This window comes from Mesitornis unicolor, unplaced genomic scaffold, assembly GCF_000695765.1.
Source record: "Mesitornis unicolor isolate BGI_N332 unplaced genomic scaffold, ASM69576v1 scaffold18313, whole genome shotgun sequence".
Classification (NCBI taxonomy): Eukaryota; Metazoa; Chordata; class Aves; order Mesitornithiformes; family Mesitornithidae; genus Mesitornis; species Mesitornis unicolor.
This window is the reverse complement of record NW_010176907.1, coordinates 18,014-39,382: the sequence shown is the minus strand read 5'-3', so window position 1 is coordinate 39,382 and position 21,369 is coordinate 18,014. Positions and strand designations below refer to the sequence as shown.

The following is a 21,369-nucleotide window of genomic DNA, read 5'->3' as shown; positions in this document are numbered from 1 at the left end:
CAGGGGCAGAGGGGTGGAAGGAAGCGGCTCTCCCTCAACACCGGACTCATGGTCCCTTCAGGTGGCTGCACTGGCCACACAACCGTGCCTGGGAGAGGCAGAAGTTTTTGAGGTGGTGTCGCGATGTGTGCAGTCGGTAGTGCTGGTGGTGCTGTTTGCCTTCCCTCAGGGCTGCACCTTCCTTGGTGTGGGGCTGCTTCTCTGGGGCAGCTCCCGCACTCCTCCTAGGCTGCTCTCACTGCCCACCTGTGGCCTGCATGCTCTTAGAATCTTTTTTTTTAAGATTATTTAAAAATGTATTTGTTTGTCAAAGCTGGGTCTATACCCCAGCTTTTGCGAAGTTCTGTTACTCTCAGGGAGCTCAAAAAACCTCAGTCAGTGTCCGGGACCCAGGCTGGGGTAGTGCTGGCGGCCATGCAGCCATAGGGCCCAGCAGATGGCCTCAGAGCTGCTGCGAGGTCACCAAGGTGGTTTTCAAGCTAAATATGGGGAAGGAGCAGGAATTGCTGCTGCTTTTCCTCATGAAAACCTGGAGCCAAAGTTGGACAAGGTGGCTCCGTGCACCCCACCATGAGAGCAAGTGGGGATCCCGCACTGCCTTCTGCACTACTCATTTCAGCCTGTGATGAGCTGATACAAATAATTGCAGTATCAGAAAAAATACTCCTTTTTTCCTGTTGTTTTCTGTCGGCTTAATGATCTAAATAAACTTCCTTAGTGGGCAACTCAGTCCATGGAAGAAACAAGAGAGGATATTTTTTTCATCAGGGAAAAGTCATTAGGTCAGCTCAGCCTTGTTATCTAGTGGTGACCCATGTTGCTTTTGAGATAAGTGAAGATGTTCCAAACTTGCACTGGAGTAATGAGGAAAAAATATGGCTGAAATACAGCAATTTCTGTAAGAGGCTGCTTCATATAATGAAAATACCTTTTAATTTCCAAGAAGCACTTCACAACTGTTTTTGTTTTTGTTTTTTTCCTAACAACTGTACACATATATTAATTAATCATTAGAAGAATAAGAAATTTGTATTAAGTGTTGATGTAGACAAAACAGAGAAATGAAAACCTAAGATCCCATCCATGGAAGAAGATAAAAGAAAACACAGGAACTCTCTGAGTGTCTCAGTACTGGATAGGATTGCAGTTAAAAATATTTTTGTGTTAGTTGTCCTTGTTTTCTTCCCAACATGCTTCTTTCCAGACCATGAAAAATTTTCTGAGAATTAGAGCTCTTTCACCATAAAAAGATTTTTACTTTTTTTCTTATCTGTGTATTTGAGAGCAGTATTAGGCAAGTCACTTTTGGTAGCTGCCTCCAGGTAACACAGACAGCTGAGCACGTGCAATATCATGTTAATTCAGGGCCAGAACTCTATAGCCTCTCTTACTTGATTATGCAGTATAACTGACTAACAAACTTACATGTGTTTGGTTTATAGAAGTACTTATAAAATTACAGTGTTCATTGAGGGACACTTACATTCTTGTAATTTTATTTGTAGATGTCGGGAGATCAGCATGTTGATAACTCTACTCAAGAGAGAGGTGATGAAGATCATGATGACGTAGTTGATGCAAGGCCGGACAGAAGTAGCAGATTCTCACTTTTTGGAAAGTAAGTTACTACTTTTATTCCTGTTATGGTTGTATCAGCTGTCATACTACCCTTCTAATGGGATTTTGGTGTTCAGTTTGCCATGTCATAGATGGTCTGGAGAGGGAGATGGTTTATGTTGTATAGGTTTAATGTATCTGGTCTGTACCTTAAAGTGTCTCTCTGTAGTATCTCTCTATGGGGAGACGTAGAGTATCTCCCATAAGCTTTATTTGGTAGCAAAGAGACCACTAAGTTCACTTAGCATCAATTATACTCCTTCATCTTAAACATTACCCTTTGGTGGAGGTGGGAATTAAATACACCATTAATTATCTATTTTACTACATTCAGCTCAGCTAATCTCTGGCATCATTGGAATCCCCTGCTGATTATTTCAGTTAGTTTATAGCCTGGATGTGCCATCTAGGTTGTAGCACAAAGAAGCCTCACTGAGTCTAGAGATGTAACCCATTACAGAATAAATTAAAAGCCTTTCATTTTAAAACATAGTAGTCTCACTGAAGCATAAGCTTACTTTCGTTAAATGTATAAGAAGCAAGAACTATTTACTGCTTGTTTTTACTCCTGAAAGCATGAGATAAATGTGGTTGCAAATGCAAAAGATGAAAAATGAACATGCAAAATTTACAAATACTATTGAATATAAGCAGATGGCTACTTCGCATTGTGAACTTCATGGATTTTGAGAGATTTAATTAGAGGTGTTTATTACGAACACTGTTGTATTTACAGAGAGGTTTTGATTCTTTTGTTTCTACTATTGGACATTCACATTCAAGTGAACAGTATAATTCAGAGAAAGTACATAGAGAGTGTAATTTTCTTTTTTTCTGCTTATTATATGAGTAATGGGGGTAACATCTGTGAGAGAGGTGAAGATGCTTTAGTCTTAGAAGGCTTTCAATGTACTGTTAAGCAAATCGCTTTACTATTTCTGTCTCATTTTATCATTCCTCAAATATGTCTTATGACTACGTGTGTTATTAATTTTAATAGAATCCTATCATGCAAAATAGGCAAGGTAACATTGTTTTAAAGTCTTGCTAAACATTTTTCAAAGGTTTCTTTTAAACTTTTAAAAATATGTGTTTTAATGTCTGAATTGGTCTTTTTAAGAGGTGATATGCTAATACTATTATTAAATTATGCAACTCAAAGTTAATCATTCCCAAAGGAAAGGCAATAATCAGCATTTCTATCCCTTTTTTCTATAATAAATTTTTCAAATAATTTGGCTATGCATCAGTTTGAGACATTCATCTTCAGGGAACTCCTTGAAGATACAATTTGAAGCATTTTTCTTTAGAAGTAAAAAAAATTGCTCAGATTAAATATGAGGTAATTGAGAAGATCCAACTTAGATTTTGTAGAAAAAAAACCCAAGTCTGATGAATCTATGAGACTTTCTTGAAGAAGGTGATTATTGCCTAAAGAATGAGCTGGTTGACAGGGAAGGTCTTAAAAATCCAAGCACAGTGACAAGGTCTTCGTCTTATAGAAACTAAAACTCTTTGGCCTGAAGGAAGATAGGAGAAGATTGTGAGAGGATAAAGGAAGATGAGATATGGTCTAAAATTGTGACTGTAATGGAGGAGAAAGTGAATAGAGAATGATGATTCCTTGTGCCTCACAGGAAATCTGGGGGACATCCAATGGAAGGTTCATGCAGTAGGTTTAAAACAACCGGTAAGATGTAATTTTCACATAGTGCAAAATGCAATTGGCTTAAAAGTCATAAGATATGCAGAGGTCAGGATTTTAGATGAGTTCAGAAGAGATTAGATGTATTTGTGGAAGAAAAGTCCTGTGGGAATATTGATGTTAAAATCTTTGGTGCAAAACATTTATAGATCAGGTTTCTGTATGAATATATTCTGTATTCAGTTTCCTTTGGTTTTGGTTTTGGTTTGGGTTTTGGTTTTTTCTTCTTAAAACTCATTACTAGTCAGTAACAGATCCTAGGCTAGAAGTACTTTTAGATGAAAACAGCATGGCTCTGTGTTTTGATTGCCAAGGCTTCATTTTGGCAACATGAAATTACTACCTGTAAAATAAGATGTCTAGAAAGCTTTGGATTGACTACAATTTTATGGTCCCTTGTTTTGTATTTTTGCAATCTAGTTTTTACCAGCAGTGCAGGACTTTCAATGAAATTCTACATTGTATTTCATTTATTATTGCTCAAAATAGATAAGCACACTAGGAAAACAAGTAGCTGGTACTGTTAAATAAGCACATTAATTTTAATTTAAGAGAACAGACCAGTGAGAAACTGAATTCAAAGCTGTGCAGCTGTTTCCAGTAGCTTCACAGCTCCAATTGACCATTCTGGCTGTGACTGGAGATTTATCTAGCAAGAACAGTAAGAAGAAATAAGCAGAATCTTCTTCACTGCAGAATGTTTCTCTCTGAGAAGTCTGTGGCCTTGCTTTACCGTGGGGGCCACAGGCCTCAGAACAAGCCACGGAGTGGGCAGGTTCTTCTGGCTGCACCACAGTTTAGGGGAATTATCTTTTCTTTGAAAAAAATCAAGTACTTAGGTAATGTAGAAGGAAAAAACTCTGGTGGGGAAAAACGTTGAAAGAAGTAAGTTTTGAGTTCACATCTGCCGCTGGTGTTTGGTTTAGGGGTTCGTAGCCACTAGATGGCAGGAGGATATCAATTTTGCATACTGCAAAAATGTGGACAGAAATTAGGGAGAGTTGCAGTTGTGCAAAAAGTTATGTTTCGGAAAGCAGAAATAGCAGCATACACTCTGGACAGCCTGCATGCAAGAAAATTTTTATACATGGTTAAACAGAGATTGAGCTGAGGATTTCAAAAGCTTATTTTAATTCTTTATGTGATAGTTAGAAACTAATAGAATTTTTCCCACAGAATTTTTTCTTTTCTATGCCGTATGTGTTCCTGTTACACTTTCAAGGCTTTAAAAGTAGTCTCACTTCCCCACAGGATGGTTTAATAGCTTCATTTGCTTTCTTTTGTCTTTTATTGGAGCACTCTGTTAGCAAGACTGATAGCAGCAAACCTATTAGAATTCAGGAAACAAAGTAACATGAAATGGAATAAAATTATGGTTCCACTGTGTTAGGTAAAGCTAAGATTTCTCTTACTCCTAATGAAAGTTGAGATTTTTTTTTAAAAGCTGCATCTGAAAATTCCCAAGGCTTGGTAGGCTGGCACTTGTACTGTCAATAATCGTAACTGTGGGCTTCAGTGAAGAAGCACAAAGCAGAAGAGCGTGATTGTTAGTAGTATATAGGTGCCAGTTTTATTCTCATTTACTTGTATAGAACCATTTGTTCTCTTCACTTTTATTTACTCTAGCCCTAGTGTCTTGTTTTACAGCCAATATTCTCCTCATCTGGAAACAGAAAACATAATTTGAATATATATATTTAAGAATTCTTACAAGTACACTTACATTTCAAACCGTGTGATTCTGTAGTGCCATTAATGCAGAACAAATAATATCTCATGAACCATCTGAAGTTATGCTCTGGGCTGCAACTCAGAGTTCTGAATTAAACTCCTGGTTCAGCCTCAAGTTTCCTTTATATCTCAAAGCAAATCACTGTACACCTTAGTCTATCCTGTAAATGAATTATGATCTTTCCTTTTACTATCCTAGTTCCAAAGTCTAGCACAATATAATTTTAATTTTATTTAGAGTTTGTGGTTTCTGCTTTGCACAAGCTAAATATCAGTGTGTTTTCCTCCAGAGCAGTGAACATACAATTTCAAGAGCAATTGGTCCTGGCATCTATAGTCCGTTAATGTTAATTCCTACAAAGACAATAAAGAGATTTTAACATAGTGCAACAAGGATGTTTCATTTTCATTAACCTCTTTTAAGTCAGAGGTTGTTTTTTTATTTTTTGTTAGATCTAGGACTCAGCTTCTGAAGAACACTGCAGGAGCATTTAACGGTTATTGAAAATTGTGTTCCCTGCTTGTACTTTCCCTTAGTCACTTACTGGAAGTACCATATACAAAATGCCCAAGTATCTTGAAATAACATCTAGCCTAAAGTGTAGGAAGTTGTTATTTCCCAGTCAGTATTTGTTTCCAGTCTCCTTAGAGACTTTATCTTGTGAAGCACAGCAAACACTTGGTTATCCATGAACTGTATCTGTAGCAGTTACAACAGTGAGTCAAGTATCCCGATTCCTTTTTAGTGTAGTAGTTTATTTCCTTCATTACAACAAACTCTGGGCTCTCATCGTACAAAATTTGGAGGAAAGATATTATGTAGTGTAATTTTTAAGCTTTCAAAGGATTCAAAAACAAATTAAGCCAAATTAACTAAATAAACTAAATAAACCAAATAAACTAAAACTGTTTAAGGGTAAATATATAGGAAATAGTCCTATGAATTAGAATAGAAAGAGGTTATGTAAACTGTGCATGTTGAGTTATTTTCTTAGAAATATTCATTATGTAAATATTGTAGTAATGGTGCATCAGGTTTTGAGATAAGGAAGAAAGACATATTGAAAGGTGAAAGAAATCTGCTGTCCCACCTCCATCTCAAGACCTGCTGTATTTTCCTACACTCTTACATAGGAACAGTGACAGAATCAGAGCAATGGGAGCGTGTTTTCCGCTTGTCAGCAAAGGTAGATCAGGCCTGCATGACCTCAGCTTGCAGGGTGATAGCTACGAGGGTTTGAATAGCCCCACAGAAAAGTCCAGCGTGACCCACTGCTGACACATGCGAATCTTTGGGCCTGAACACAGAGAGCATCCTGTTTCACTCTCCGATGTAACCCTGAGCATGGTGGGCTCCTAGCATTAGCAAAGAAGATTAGACTTGCTTGAGGACAAGCTGACGCTGCTTTCAGATGCAGTGTGGAGTACCATTTGATGATGAGCCAAGGTACTGTAGAATGTTATTCATCTCCTTCCTTCTCTGCCACCTGTTTGGAAATCTCGTGAATCAATACCCTAAAAGAGTTTCGTTTCAATGCTTATATTGAGCTAATTATAACTCTATTGGCATTTTGCAATTGCTAATCCTAGCCAGAGTGTTCTCCGAGACACAGTATTTGGGAGAGGTTGCTTTATTTTGAGTCATTTTCCAAGCATCCATATAGCAATATCTATACCTGTTAATTGCTCTTAGTACCTATGACATATAAGAGAAGCTTCATTTTTTTTTCCATATGATTGGCAGTTGCCTACGTACATTATAGTACTTAGGGCATGGTCATGCAAGATTTCAGTTTCCAGAACACCCATGGAAGGTATGTATGTGCAGGTTTTCTAGAAATTAGCAGAAAGCCTTTCAGCAAGCACCATTCTTTATTTGTAAAATTTTACCTTTTGAATGTTATTTGAATATTATGTTGCATACAGTGTTGGGAGGCCTGCACAGCAGATACCATGCAGCTAATACCATGCAGCTAATTAGAAAGCTGAAGTTGAATTACAAAGTGATGGTTGACAGTTTAGAACTGGCTCTGTTTTGGTCCTCACTGCTGGAGGCATTACACCACAAAATTGTCATGTAGGCTTTAAATGGCACTTAAAATATTAAGTGCACAAAGACTAGGATACTGCTACTGGTTTCTTTTTTATTTTTCTTTCTCTTGTCTTTTTTTAAACAGTTGTGGGATATGGACAATATTAGACATAATAGTCTGTGTTGAATTTTTTTTTCTAAGTGTAGCTGGCTAAGCTCCAGTGCATTTCAACTGCTTCATTTGTACGTAATAAATAAAATTGCAGCCATGGTTTCGATTTGAATTATGTTAAGGTCATCACTGACACATAGTTAAATGGAGAGGAAAGACATATTTAGATGTAACTATCAGCACTCCAAAGATATATATAATATACAAAATATGCCAGATATTTTAGTCTGAAGTTTGATTTGAAACAGCTCAACTCCTTTCATTACACAGTGATTTTCCCATTGTCCTGCACTGCATTTCTCTGTTCTCCAAGTGCATAGAGAAGATTCTCCCTCCTAATTGGAGAAGGGTCTGAAACTAAAATGGGACAAAAAAGCTACAAGAGTAGCTCAGGGTCTGATAAATGTCTTATAGTCAGGGATATGAAATGTATTTCTTTTTTCTTACTGAAATGGAAAGATAATTTCCTTGTACTATATGAATATACAGTGTTCTATATGAGTATATAGTGTACTATACAAATATATCAGTGATGGGAGATCAGAACATAGGAGACACTTTTTGTAAGCAAAGAATTTATAAATGAATTCAATGGATCCATAAATGGATAGATAAATTATGTAAATTTAACAGAAGCTGCAGGTTTGTAGAAACTACTGAATATGGATTTGTGGCACACTTTGCAAGAGATCAAATGAAAAGTGTGCTCGCACTCGGGAGAGTCAGTTATTGCAATTAGTGTGTTGCAGCTCACTAATTGATTTTGTTCATCTCTGAGACTGTTGCAGTTGTGAAACATTGTGGTAGGTGAGACCTTGTTGTGATTCAAGACAATACACTTTCGACTGTGGTTTCCAAGGAACATACAAATAGTCACTGCTGTACCTCAGCTGAGTAGCTGCAACGTGATAAACTGTGATATCTTGCTTGTTAAGCCAAGGTCCCGGAGGCCTTTAGGGCTATCATATACTTCAAGGAAATGCCATATTCTGTGGACTGCAACCCTATCATGACGTTAAATAATCATGTGGAGGCACTAAGGGTTTTATCTCTTCAGCGAGGCTAATGTGCAGTAACCAAAGGTAGGAATTTGTTACTGTACTGAGATCCACTACAAACCTCCATAGTGGACAGCAAGAATGTCTGTGTTTCAAGCATTTGTTTTCCAGAAGGCGTGTGGCAGTAAGCTACCTCACATGCTCTAGACCTAAGCAGTGTACAGGTGTACAAAATAGTGGATTTTAAATTAATTCTCTATTTTACTGTACAATGCTATCATTCTGGAAAGAAGCCATGAGATCTGCAATTGTTTTATGAAATAAGTTTGTTTAGGCTCCATTTTGTAATGGAAGAACTAAGACCAAGAGATACAGAGGTACTTTCCCAAAGTTATTCAATAGCAGAATCAGGATTCACCCTCAGTTCTCCATCCAGAGCACCACAAAGTGGTTCTTATTGGATAACAGAACATATCCCCTCAATTGAGAATTTTGATTTATTTAGTACTTTTTATCAAGTTAACTTTTCATCAGCAAAGCATAGCTAACATATAAACTTAAATGTTTGGATGGCTTGTGTTGGAAGTGATACAGCATGCTACAGAAAACTTATGGAAATGCCAGGATTTCTTTAAAAAGATTGAAGCATATTATTTTGCAAATTTTCTGCAAAATCTGTAATAGTACTGCTACATATGCCATAGTAAGAACAAAAGTAGCTTTTTAATATGATACTGTTTTATTGGATGAATGAACATGGTCCTGTCTTGGGCAAAGAATTTGTTAATTATAGCTCACAACTCTATTATTGTCTTATAAGTTCAAAGAAATAATCCCATTGTTTACCTAACTTCTTTATTTCAAGACTGCTACAGCAATATTTTCCTTTCAAAATTAGTGTATTTACTAATATGTCTTTCTTCCTTATTTCGTTGGTGCTTGTCTATCAAAGTCAGCAGTCATTTGCAAATAACTTTCAGTAAGGAAATCGAAAGCATGCAATATTTACTTGAACTTCCTCCTGTATAATTAATATTACCCTTTTTTCCTCAGCATATTTTTGCTTCAATATTTTTCAGTTTATCTACTGGCACCTAATTTGGAAGCCTGAGTAACCTTTGTTTAAAAAAAACCAAACAAACATGGTGCAGGATAGTATTTATTTTCCTGGTTTACAATTATATTTAACCTCTTTCAAAAGAGTCCTTGGTAAGGTGTTATTTGTCTGGAAAGAGAGAGATGGAAATTGCACCTGCCATTGGCGTATACTCAGGAGAAAAGGTTTGTGAGCCCATGGCGTGTGACAGTCAGGTTGGAAACAGAACAGAGAACATCTCCCAGATGCCAATGCCTTCTGCGGTGGCTCCTGTTAGTGTTTATCGTAGGCTTCACTTGGTATTCTAGTGTGCTGCCACGTTAGTGTGTGACCCAGGATCACACCATCAAACACCACATAATACCGTTCCAGTATTTGGTCTGGCCCTTATGGCCAATGCTTAGTCATTATCCCGTATAATTTATGCTTTCTGATTTTTAACAGTAAAGGACTATTAATTTTTATGAAAGACAGTTCAAGTAGTGACACATTCTTCTTGTCCAGAAATGTTGCTGCTCTGCCAACCTGATGCAATATTAATGGGAAAAGGCAACAGGATAATCTATTATTTGCATGCAGCTCTAAATCTGCGTGACACTTTACCAAAATGGATCTGACAAAGAACAAAGAGTCTGCCTTAAAGAACTTAAAGATCTAAAAAGCTCTAGTCAGGTTTTACAAGTGTCTTTTGCTTGTTATTGCCAATAGGTTTCAAGAGAAAAAAAAATCAGAGGGGAGAGTGTACAGTAATTAGAGGTGTACTAAATATGGTGAAATTCGACTGAATGAAAGTATTAAAGCTGAATAAAAATATTAAAGCTGGCAGTTTAGAAAGAATGATATGTAGAAGTAAGATATATTAATGCATGATCATTAGAAAGCATCAGACACATGAATAGACCACTAATTATTGAGACTAAGGTAGAAACTTAGAACAATGTATTGAACTTAGATTTGTCTAATTTGTGAATTCTGTTTCCTGTTCACTACTTTTGGAAGCATAACTCTGAATATAGGCAATATAGGCTCTGTAAGTCTTTTCAGAGATCTTAAAACTAATATATTGTGCCGTATATTTGCTCCACAGTATTGTAACTCAATGGAGAATTTATTCCAATGAAGCCCAAATGTAAAAGTTGTGAGGGAAGCATCTCAGTTGTTTGTAACAGAGTAAGGAGCATTGCAGTTTTAATATACTTTGTATCCCACAACATTAAGTATATGAAAGTTCTGGTGGATGTTGATGGTTTACCTGAGAAGATTTGTCATGTGGACTTTGACACTGAACCACTGCTATAATCTTCTTGCCTGGACTCAACAGGAAGGCTGACAATGTGTCAGAAACTAGAATAGAACTATTCTCCAATGCCAAAAAGCCTGGGGACTCCAGAATGGATCCTGAGATGAAATATTTGGTAAAGACAGCATGTTTTTGTAAGAAAAATTTTCTTTTAAACAGAAACCTATATCAGTGATTCAAAAATTATATATGATTGTACATTGCATTAAAGAAGCATGCCAGAGTAAAAACTGTCGCAAGGTTCTGTGATATTCCTTATCAAGTAAAGCCCAAATTTACTGAAATTCATAGAGCGAGAGTAAGGCAGAGTTCTCTTCTTGTGTGTGTGTGTGTGTGTGTATGCTTCAAATAGAAATGAATGTAATCAGTTTAGCCTTTTCCACCTCTGAATGCCAACTTCCTTAAATTAAATAGTGTCATAATTATGGATTTTTTTAATCTACTTACATTTTTCAGTGCAGCAACGAAAGTCCCTAACTTCCCTGGGAGAGAAAGTGACTATAGCTGTTTTCAAAGCCCAGATATCCCTCTGTAATATCATTTTCAGAGCTCATTTTGATTGACACATTAATTTCCTCTTAGGAAAGCAAACAAACAGGAAAAAAAACAGATAGGAAACTCCTCCCATCCTGTGATTGGGAAGTGATGATCATGAAATTTGTATTTATTGATCTAATCCTCAGCCCATACGGCTATTCAATTGATTGGCTTTTCCAGGAAGAGCTGTTTCTTCCACGTGCTAAGCATCACATTGCTTTTAGGGCCAAGCAACTCAAGTTTTCAGAAGAGCTCTATTGTCTGTCAGTTACTATCATCCTCTTTTTAACCATTGTTAATGGTGATGTTTAGTAAATGGATTGGTGTAACAGTGTCTACCCTAGAGATTTCTCTTTCTACTTAATGCTTCCCTTTCATACACTCTTCTCTTGAGAACTTTCCCTGCATTATGCTGGTTCTGATCCAAAGGGAGTCCATACAGTTACAGCACACCAGCTTTCTTGGAGCAGAAGGGTTTTTTATAGTTACAGGACTTTACACTTTGTAAAAAGGTAGGCAATACCAGACTACACAACTGACATTAATTATGTAGTATGAGGGAAAGGGAAGCCCCTTCCCCATAGAAATATTTCACACAACACTTGGAGTTAAGCGGCTGGTTCTCACTGAAACTCTTATTACTTTGGAGGGCTGGCAAACCTGATCCCAAAAGCTTGACTGTAGCAGATGGGAGAGGTGATGAGAGACTGCAGCACTCAAGGAAGCCATTCTCCTGCACGTGGATTCTTAGTACGGTGGTATGTCATGCTATTACATGGCAGCAAAGAGAGTGCAGGAATATGCCAGTAGAAGGGAAGCCAAGGAGAGAGAATCTCAGCTGCTAAGAGGCACTGCTTTCCATAAAGTTGTTATTAAGAATAAGCACAGAATCACAGAATCACAGAATCACAGAATCACAGAATCACAGAAGGTTAGGGATTGGAAGGGACCTCAAAAGATCATCCAGTCCAATCCCCCGATAATCTTTAGGTCAGTCACTGACAGCACATTTCCTTTAAGGACTGATCATTACATATTTATTATTTTATTAATCATTATTACAAGGTCTGATGTAGCTTGTTGAAATGGAAGAGTTGGACCTCGTACTGGCAGTTGAGTCCAGTCAGGCAGTTCCCATATTGCACTATGTTGAATTTAGTCAAATGTTAACAGTTGTATTTTTATCCTTAAATCTTGATATCTGTACATACTGAAATAATAATTTACCCAAAACATAACAGAAAATGAAGTTTGTTGTGGTCAGTAGTAGTCCTTTAGACAATCAAATTACTACTGATGCAAGTGATGTATTTCCATTGACTCTGACAGAATTTTAGCCACCCATAGAGATAAGAAATGTGGTCTTTACTATTTAAAAGTTCAATAACAAAATTATATGGCCAACTTAATTTTATATTTGAAAATAAGAAGTTGATAATAATGAATTTTCCAGGGTCAACATTGAAAGAGTCTAGACTCGGTGAAATCACATTCCCAGACATACTGTTGTCAAGCCTAGGGCATGGATTTAGAGACACAGTAAGGGTGAAAACATGCAAGCTATACGAGGGTGCCAGAGTGGAGTTTCAATTTTGCTGAACTCTTGACCAAAGGGAGAGAACATGAAATATGTGAGAGCACTGATAGGAAGAATATTTCTGTCTTTTTTTGACCACTAGCAGAGTGAGGAGTTACAGCACAGTTGTAATTAAAAGCTGAAGAAAGATTAAACAGTCATAAAATCACAGTTTCTATTTAGTCTGGGCAAATATGAATCCCAAAAGAGGGAAACTAAAGACACTGCATGTCAGAGAAGTAAAATGAAATCAAACTGAGGACGAATAGTTTAAAACTTTTCATAACAGCACATAACTAATCTGTGGAAACCCTTTCAGAAAATACGATGATTGAAAAGCTTAATAAGAACAACAGCAGTAAATATTTATATTAACATGTATCCAGTTCAAAGCTTAGAAAATGCAAATTTAGCTGCAAAGCTTTAGGCTTTCAGTCATAAGCCAGCCTGCCACTGACAGAGCATTTCCTTAAGGACTGATTATTACATATTTATTATTTTATTAATCATTATTACAAGGTCTGGTGTAGCTTGTTGAAATGGAAGAGTTGAACCTTGTACTGTCAGATTAGTCCAGTCAGGCAATTCCCATATTGCACTATGTTGGCACAGAAAACAGAATCTTCAGAAAGCAATTTCTCTCTGGACCGCAGGCCCAGGATATTTGTACTCCGCAACCTTTGCTTCCTTATTGTTCCATTTGGACAGGTACCAAGAGATTGCTGGAAATTTTTGTTGTCTGCCAGTAATGATAGGTGTAACCGTACAAAGCATGGCATGGTTGCTTAGTATCTCAGTAGCCTGTTCGTCTTGGAAGGAATCCTTAGAGCAAAACCATACTATCCTCTGTGAAGGAATAGGGAAATTTTAGAGTTATATGTGCTATTGTGCTGACGTGGCTTTGTGACATTTGTCATTGACCGACACAGGGCTTCTGTCAGACTTTTGGGAATACCAGCAGTATTAGCTACATCCCTTAAAATCCCAACTATTTCTGCATGAATGAGCGTGAACTACTGAACTCGGAAGTAGAGTGGTTTCGGAGAAGTTGTGTAGTTACATTATTATGCCACTTAACCCCAGCTGCTATTTTCAGTGTGGCTTTTTGTGGGTAACGTGGCTGTGTGACTTCTGGACTAGAATTAGATCACTTCCAGCATTTTGGGAGAGCAGACAGTGCAAACATGATACTGTGCTGCTCATGCGTGTCTGTCCCGAGTGTTCACAGCTGTTCATGGGTTGAACAAAACCAGAAATTTGTGTACAATCCCCTTGAAAATATCTGATTGCGTGTAACAGCCACTGTTAGTCATACACCTTTTTCAGGAAGTCACCGAAGCCAGATAAATCTGTAGAAACTTGAATCCAGTGTGAACTGAGGAAATCAGCCTCTTCATCAGCCTGAGTGGTTATTTGTTGTTTTGAAATTTAATTTCTCTCTTTGCCAAAAAGCTGTCCAGTGTTGTAGGACCAGGGGGAATTTTAGGCTAAAATAAGAATACAAGATTTCTTTGAAAGTCAGTTGTAATATTAACATCATACAGCTGTGGATAATTCTTTAAAATGGTTAAAATATTTTCTTGAGGCAAAGCATATTTAATTATTGCTCCCAGAGTCCTCAGGGGCAGTATGCAAGGAATATACCACTACTTGCCATTTGCCAGAAAGAACTGTACTTCCAGAGTATCAGATAAAATCCTTAAGTAGATACGATTCAGTATCATGTTTTGTAATCTCTAAGAGAGGAGATGATATTAGGATGGTCCTATGTAAAAAGAGTACAGAGAAAGCCTGCCAGGTGCAGCTATTTAATTTGACCCTTTATAACAGAACATGAGGACATTGAAAGATAAGAACAAGTTGTTTTAAAATTGAATTGCAGTATCATTAAACATGATGAATCATCTAGAGAAGGTTTGTAGTCGTTTCCAATTAGTCTTGTCCTTTAGTAATAAAAAAGAGGACACTTAGAGAGCTAAAAGACAATTGTTAAATCAGAAAGTTAAGAAAGTAGATGACTTAAAAAACATTTAATCGATTATCAGCAATCTCATGTCTACAGGCTATTATTGAAGCAAATTGCTTAGGACTTCCTTAGAAAGATGTGGGAGTGAGAATAGCAGAAGTACTTAAATTGAGTTTGTGGGAAAAGTCTAATTTTGTTAAAAACAAACTAATGTGCAGTTATTTGTGCTGTGAAAGTAGATTACGTTTTCCTCTTGGACATCAGCAGTGGATACTATTGGAAGCAGGTGCTGGACCAAATAAGTAAGAAAGGTGCTGATAACTTCTGCCCTTTCCTGAGCATTGTTTCTAACTGGGCTTGCTCCGAAGCTTGTTTGTAGTTCTGAGATTGAATCAGACTGCTTATAGGCTCTCACTGGCTTCAGTTTTGCTTGGGGAGATCTTATCAACCTCTGAAGCCACCTGCTTGGACCAAAAAGTTCACCTCTGAAAGCAAGCACTGCTGACTTCCTCATGCTTATGCTTTAGTTGTGCATGCTGGCTGTAATTGATTTCTTCTTAATACTTCATTTAGAAAAAAAATGGTGAGTAATGTTTGTGCTATCCCTTTGCATTCCTTTCTGATCCAGTTTAAGACTCCTGCACGTAGACAAAAGGTTAGCATACAGTTGATTTAACAGAGAACATTTATAGCTCATTTTGTTTGGATTTTTTTTTTGAAGGGAGGTTCAGGTATTGATGATTACAGTAAAATGTGCTTAGTTTTTTGTACAGGTTCGGACTGCTGTTTGGCACACCACATTAACACATAACCCATTCACATCTACAATCTTTATCAGTAGAAACTACCTACAGCTCGGCCTTAATCTTCAGGAATTCAGGGATGATGGTGATTCAATAAACAAATCCTATCACACTATTGGGTAAACTGCTTATCCTCTTGTGCCTGGAATAGTTATTAAGGGAGATCTGTCAGTCCTCCCATGAATTATTTATAGCAAAAGTGAAATATGTCCAGAACCATAGTTTGTGAGAGGGTTCTGCCAGCCTGATTTCCCATTTAGGCCGTTTGTTTTATCTGTGGGTCAGGATCTGTGTATACTGCTGTTGGCTGCAGTTCGCTCTAGAGTCATTTTGCCATCATCAGAAGCCAACTGCATACAGTAATCACTTCATGGAAACAACGAGATCTTTATGCCTCAATCTAAAATATGAAGAAAGAAAACAAACATTAGAGAAGAAAAAACATTGGGTAGAACTGCTGGAACGGTTTGAATTAAGATAAAGAGACACACTGCATGTGACTGGCCACTAACAGTGATTTGGTTCACCTAGAAAAAGGAAGAATGGAGAAGAACAGCCCAAGTCCACTCTCAGTAATCAGTACCGAATTGTTACACCCACATTCCAGTATAATATGGACTACAAGAAAGTTGGCAAATGTATTATTATAAACAACAAAAATTTTGAAGACAAGACAGGTAATGTTCTTCCTTTGATGATACTCGCTACAGACTTTAGAATTTTTATACTTTTGTAAGTCAATAAATGTTTTATTTTTAGGGCATGGAATTTTAATGAATATATTTATCTTTTTTGAGAAATAGTTGTTCCTACAACTTAGTCCTGTTCTTTAACACTTATATTAGAGCAGCTCTGTGCAGCTTCTTGCAGTGCATGTTTCAAAGAGCATGTCACCATGCTCTACTAACTTCAAACTAAACCTGTATCCCAGAGTTTAAGGCTGTGTTGTTAAGATTTTAACTTTGGCATCTGCAGCCCATGTTATAACTTCTCTGTTCCCGAGTTGCAGCTAAGAGCTACAAAAGCTAATAGCTGTAGCTGTGCTCTGTTCACACCTGCATTTAACTTTCCAGACTATATGCAGTTCCAAAGCAGCCAGATACACTTGTGTTATAGTCAACTTTATAGGTCTTTTCCTATGCACTTGGCAAGCACAATAAATGAAGTGTTTACTCCAGAGAATTTACATCAGTTTCTTTTGTGTGCATACTATAGGAACTCTTTTCAACAGTTTTTCTTGGGGTGCTTTATGCATATGTTGCACTGCATAACCAAAAGGAGATAGAGTCATCTGTAGAGGTCCTATGTTGCAAGGTGCTGAAGGTATGCCAACATTTTTAAGGATAAGATGCGTGTTAACATTGAACCTTGCATTATTTTGCATAAAAACAAGTCTCACAATTTGTTCTCAATGCTGAGACTGCTGTTAGAGGATTGTTTTAAAATCATGTCACCATGACATTGTTTAGGTTTATTGATTATAAAGCTAGAAATTTACCTTTGAACACATGAATTATTTTGAATTGTGTAATGTGCATTCAACCATATTCTTTCCTTTCTGGCAGGAATGGGTACACGCAATGGCACTGATAAAGATGCTGGAGATCTAGCTAAGAGTTTTAGAAACTTAGGTTTTGATGTTTGCACATACAATGACAGAAGCCGTGATGATATGGAAAAGTTACTGAAGCAAGGTAAAAATTTAGAATCCTGGAATAATTTATGAAGAAAAGACTTCTGGAAGTGACCAAATCTACCCCCTGCTCAAAGCAGGTCAAATTAGAACAGATTGCTTCGGCCCCACTACATGCAATTTTCTATGTAGAAGGATTTGGTTTCTGAATGGATTAGACTTAATTCCCCACCTCTTCCTCCAATGCCAGTTCAGAAATACAGAGTTTTCTGGTCATGGAAGTGTGAGCATTTGGTGAAGGGCATTCTCTTATTAGATAAAGAGCTCAGCCATTGAATCCAGTGGGCTGGTCTCAGAGTCAAGTGAAGGATGCATTTGTGTTTTCAAGGCACTCATCACACTACTAAAAAGTGGATTTTCTCATCCCTATCCACTCTTTCTTATGCCTTCTAGTAGAGGCCCGATGTATATTTAGTCTCAAAAAAATGTGTTTACTAAGTATAATTTTCATTTAAAATATTGTTTCCTTTTGGCTAAGAAGTATTTCCTTTGTAGCTGCTGAGGAAAATCACAGTGATGCCGCTTGTTTTGCCTGTATCCTTCTAAGCCACGGGGAAGAAGGCCTCATCTATGGCACTGATGGACCCATGGCTATCAAGAGTCTGACTGCGCTGTTCAGAGGAGACAAGTGCAAAAGCCTTATAGGCAAACCCAAATTATTTTTCATTCAGGTAATAGCCCTAAGGTAAATACAGAATCCTACTGCCGCAGTGGGGAAAACATACTGTGTTGATTACCTGCTCTAGAAGAGCCCTGTAGGTTAACTTACTGAATTTTGCTGGAGGTTTTCTGAGACAATGTATTGAGAGAATTTAACTACGGATGACTAGTATTGTTTGTTTTTAAAAGGTAATTTATATACAGGATTCACAGATGTAAAGAACATTTTATCATTGTAATTTTGTAGATGGTTTTTCTTTGTGCTTGGTAATATATGAACTACAGAGCAGAAAAATAAACTCCCTGATGTGATAGTACATGTGACACTATCAATACAAATAATACTGTCGAGGTGTCTTTGAATAAAAGCTGTCTCTACAAATTACTGCATTCTGCTAAAATAAATATTCTTTCTCTCCCTCAGTACCCTAAAAATTTGTATTGCGTTATTGTATTAGCATATAGTTAATTCCATGTTACTTAAGCTTTTAAAAACAGCTGTTTCAAACAGTATTAACTTATATACCATGGGTCTGAATTCTTTTTTTAATCATATTACATATAGTATTATGTACGTATGGGAGTTGCAGCAGATGTGGTTTTCCCTAAGCTGTTCCGTCAATTAATCCTCAACCTCAAAGTGAAAACTGTGTCTATTTTAGACTCTTCATACTACTAAAGTGATGTTTCCTTTAATTATAAGTTTGGAATGGGTACTTTGTTACCTTTAAAATTATCTTAATAAAGGCAACCAACCTGAGTTATATGAGCCCATCAGACTGCTATTTCTTTGAAAGAGCTGCCACTCAGAGCTACTGATGAAGAGCTGAAACTTACCAACCTGGACTGTGGTCCCAGTGTGCCCTTTAGCTAAACCACATGATTAAGAGGACATTAAGAATAAAAAAGAGAAATGGAAAAAATGTTGAAAATGCAATGTACTTGAAATGGGTGGTCAAACACTGGAACCAGTTGGCCAGATAGTAGAGTCTCCATCTATGGAGATATTCCAAATCCAACTGGACATGGTCCCGGACATCTGCTGTAGCTGTCCCTGTTTGAGAAGGGCGGTTGGACTAGATGATCTCAGTATGTGATTTTATTATTCCATGAAACATAGTGCTACAGCAGTGCATGTCAGGAACCAGAGACAATCTGTAGCCCACTGTAAAGAAAATGTCGGGAAGTCACACTGCACAAGATATTAAGTAATAACTAAATGCTGAGGATGAATCTAGACTAGTAAAAGTAATCATGGTTAAAATAAAGTAATGCTGACTTTGCACTTTGACAATCTACTGAGATCCACAGCCTGCAACACCATTACCTCCCTTTACTGTACGGGGTGTATATTTTAAAATGGGTAAGCTAGTAACTTTATCACTGAACAATTAGATTTTCCCCAGAATTGCATTTCTGCTTCTAATACATACAAAGTACTGCTTAAAACTGTATCCATTAAAAAATGTTATTGAATACTTATTTTTATAACACCTTGTTTCTCCTTATTGGGCAAATTTTCTTTGTCTTCACTGCTTTCAGGCATGCAGAGGCTCTGAATTTGATGAAGGCATACAGACTGACTCTGGACCTGCAAATGACACTCTGGAAACAGATGCCAATCCGAGATACAAAATCCCAGTAGAAGCAGATTTTCTGTTTGCATATTCCACGGTACCAGGTAAAGAAAAGGAGGTGAGGGTGGGGATAGAAGCCTAAAAACTTATCACACCTATTGGCTTGGTTGTAGACTGACCCTCACTGATAATACATTGTACATTGATGGACAAAACAGTAAAGCCCAGCATTTGTTGGGCCAATGTGTTGTATCCACCCCATTTACACTATCTGTGGCAGAAACAGGAGAAAGGCCAGATTTGATAGGTAAGAAGACACAGACATAACATATGGTGAAGGCAGTGCTATTTTCTGGGAATCCTACCCTTCCATGTCTCAGTTTAGTGAGTATGTTGAATACGTGAAGTCAGAAAAAGGAACAGTTACAGCACAAAAATTATTCTTAGAAAAACCATGAAATCTTACTTCTTGTAGTTTCACAAATGCAAAAATATAGAATGGTACTTCAGTAGTGTGAGATTTGGAGAGTTAATACACATTATTCTCCGTTTTAATGAAGTCAGATATGTGACACGAGTGGTAAGAATTCAGCTCTCTGTGTGTGCATTGTTACTCTTTGCCCAGAATCTTTCACACAAATTAGTACATATATCTCACTGCCATTCCACTCTTCAGCATGAGATAATAAGTAAAGTAACCCCATGTAATTTCTTATCTGTCTTTTCTGTAAGGTTACTACTCTTGGAGGAATCCTGGAAGAGGCTCTTGGTTTGTGCAGTCCCTGTGCTCTGTGCTAAATGAGCATGGAAAACAACTTGAGATCATGCAGATCCTTACACGGGTCAACTATGTGGTTGCCACAAATTTTGAATCCCAGTCTGATGATCCACGCTTCAGTGAGAAGAAGCAGATTCCCTGTGTGGTCTCTATGCTCACTAAGGAACTTTACTTCTGAAAGTGTATTTTATGCAGCCAATTATGAAAGATCAAGATATGGTTTTGGGTGGAGATTTGAATATAAACTGGAATAACATATTTTTAATAACAGAAATGTAATTACACTAGACTTTTATATTGTGTAAGCTGGGGTATCTGATGGATGGACAATATGCAAGATTTCAAAGAAGAAATAAAAGCTGTGGGCCAACCTGACAGCTAATACTAATTACTGTATCTTGATTTCCCTTAGTGTTCCTGTCATGATTTCTGTCTACTGAAGATGTTCTGAGAGTCAGCTACCTAACCTATAAATGTTTATTCCAAGAAACAAATTGTAAATTAGGAAAAAAAAAAAGTAAGTCATGAGGCTCCATCTTTTCTTTCACTGCTAGCTCATGGAACCATAACTTCCTTGGAAAGTTCCAAAGACCATCATATTATGGGTATGTCCAGTGATGAAGCAATTTGTAGCTATTTAAGAGTGTTTCTTAGTCTAATATATTCATTTCCTTTTTATGAACACTATTAATGAAGACTAATGGTTGCTCTGTGCTTAATCTGGAAGTCAATTTACTTAGTTCTCACTCTAGCATAAAATGCATTAAAAAAAAAGAATCAGTATTTGTAGATTATTTACCTGAATAGTATGGAATGTAACACACGGAAAGATCAAAATGAAAATCTTGTAAAAGACTGACAAACTGTAATTGGATGGTACTGTATTAAAGCGCCAAGATTTTTGCCTTGCAAATTACAATTAACTGATAGAAAAGCCTGAAACAATGGCATTGCAGTTTTTCTGCTTGCAGAAATAAAAATGTCTGCTTGTTTATTCAGAAGTTTTGAACCAACAGAGAGTTAATGCCAAGGCTTTCTTATAAAACATTACAATTTTATGTTGAAATGGTAGAATTAGATGTTCTAGTAACAAATGTATGTTTAGATATATCTTCTATTTGTGAGGAA

General features: G+C 37.1%; 1 protein-coding gene across 2 annotated transcripts; it reads left to right on the top strand.

The window, feature by feature from the left end:
• The first annotated feature begins 1,505 nt into the window (after window positions 1-1,505).
• CASP7 (caspase 7, apoptosis-related cysteine peptidase) lies at window positions 1,506-20,539 on the top strand. 2 transcript variants are annotated; one of them, XM_010181881.1, is made up of 6 exons: window positions 1,506-1,618; window positions 16,065-16,210; window positions 17,099-17,227; window positions 17,722-17,897; window positions 19,429-19,567; window positions 20,196-20,539. In XM_010181881.1, exons 1-6 carry the CDS (start codon window positions 1,506-1,508, stop codon window positions 20,417-20,419), a joined length of 927 nt encoding a protein of 308 aa, XP_010180183.1. In that variant the 3' UTR covers window positions 20,420-20,539. The 2 variants fall into 2 exon arrangements, with proteins under 2 accessions (XP_010180183.1, XP_010180184.1); XM_010181882.1 differs by lacking the exon at window positions 1,506-1,618 and adding an exon at window positions 6,466-6,500.
• Window positions 20,540-21,369: the final 830 nt, after the last annotated feature.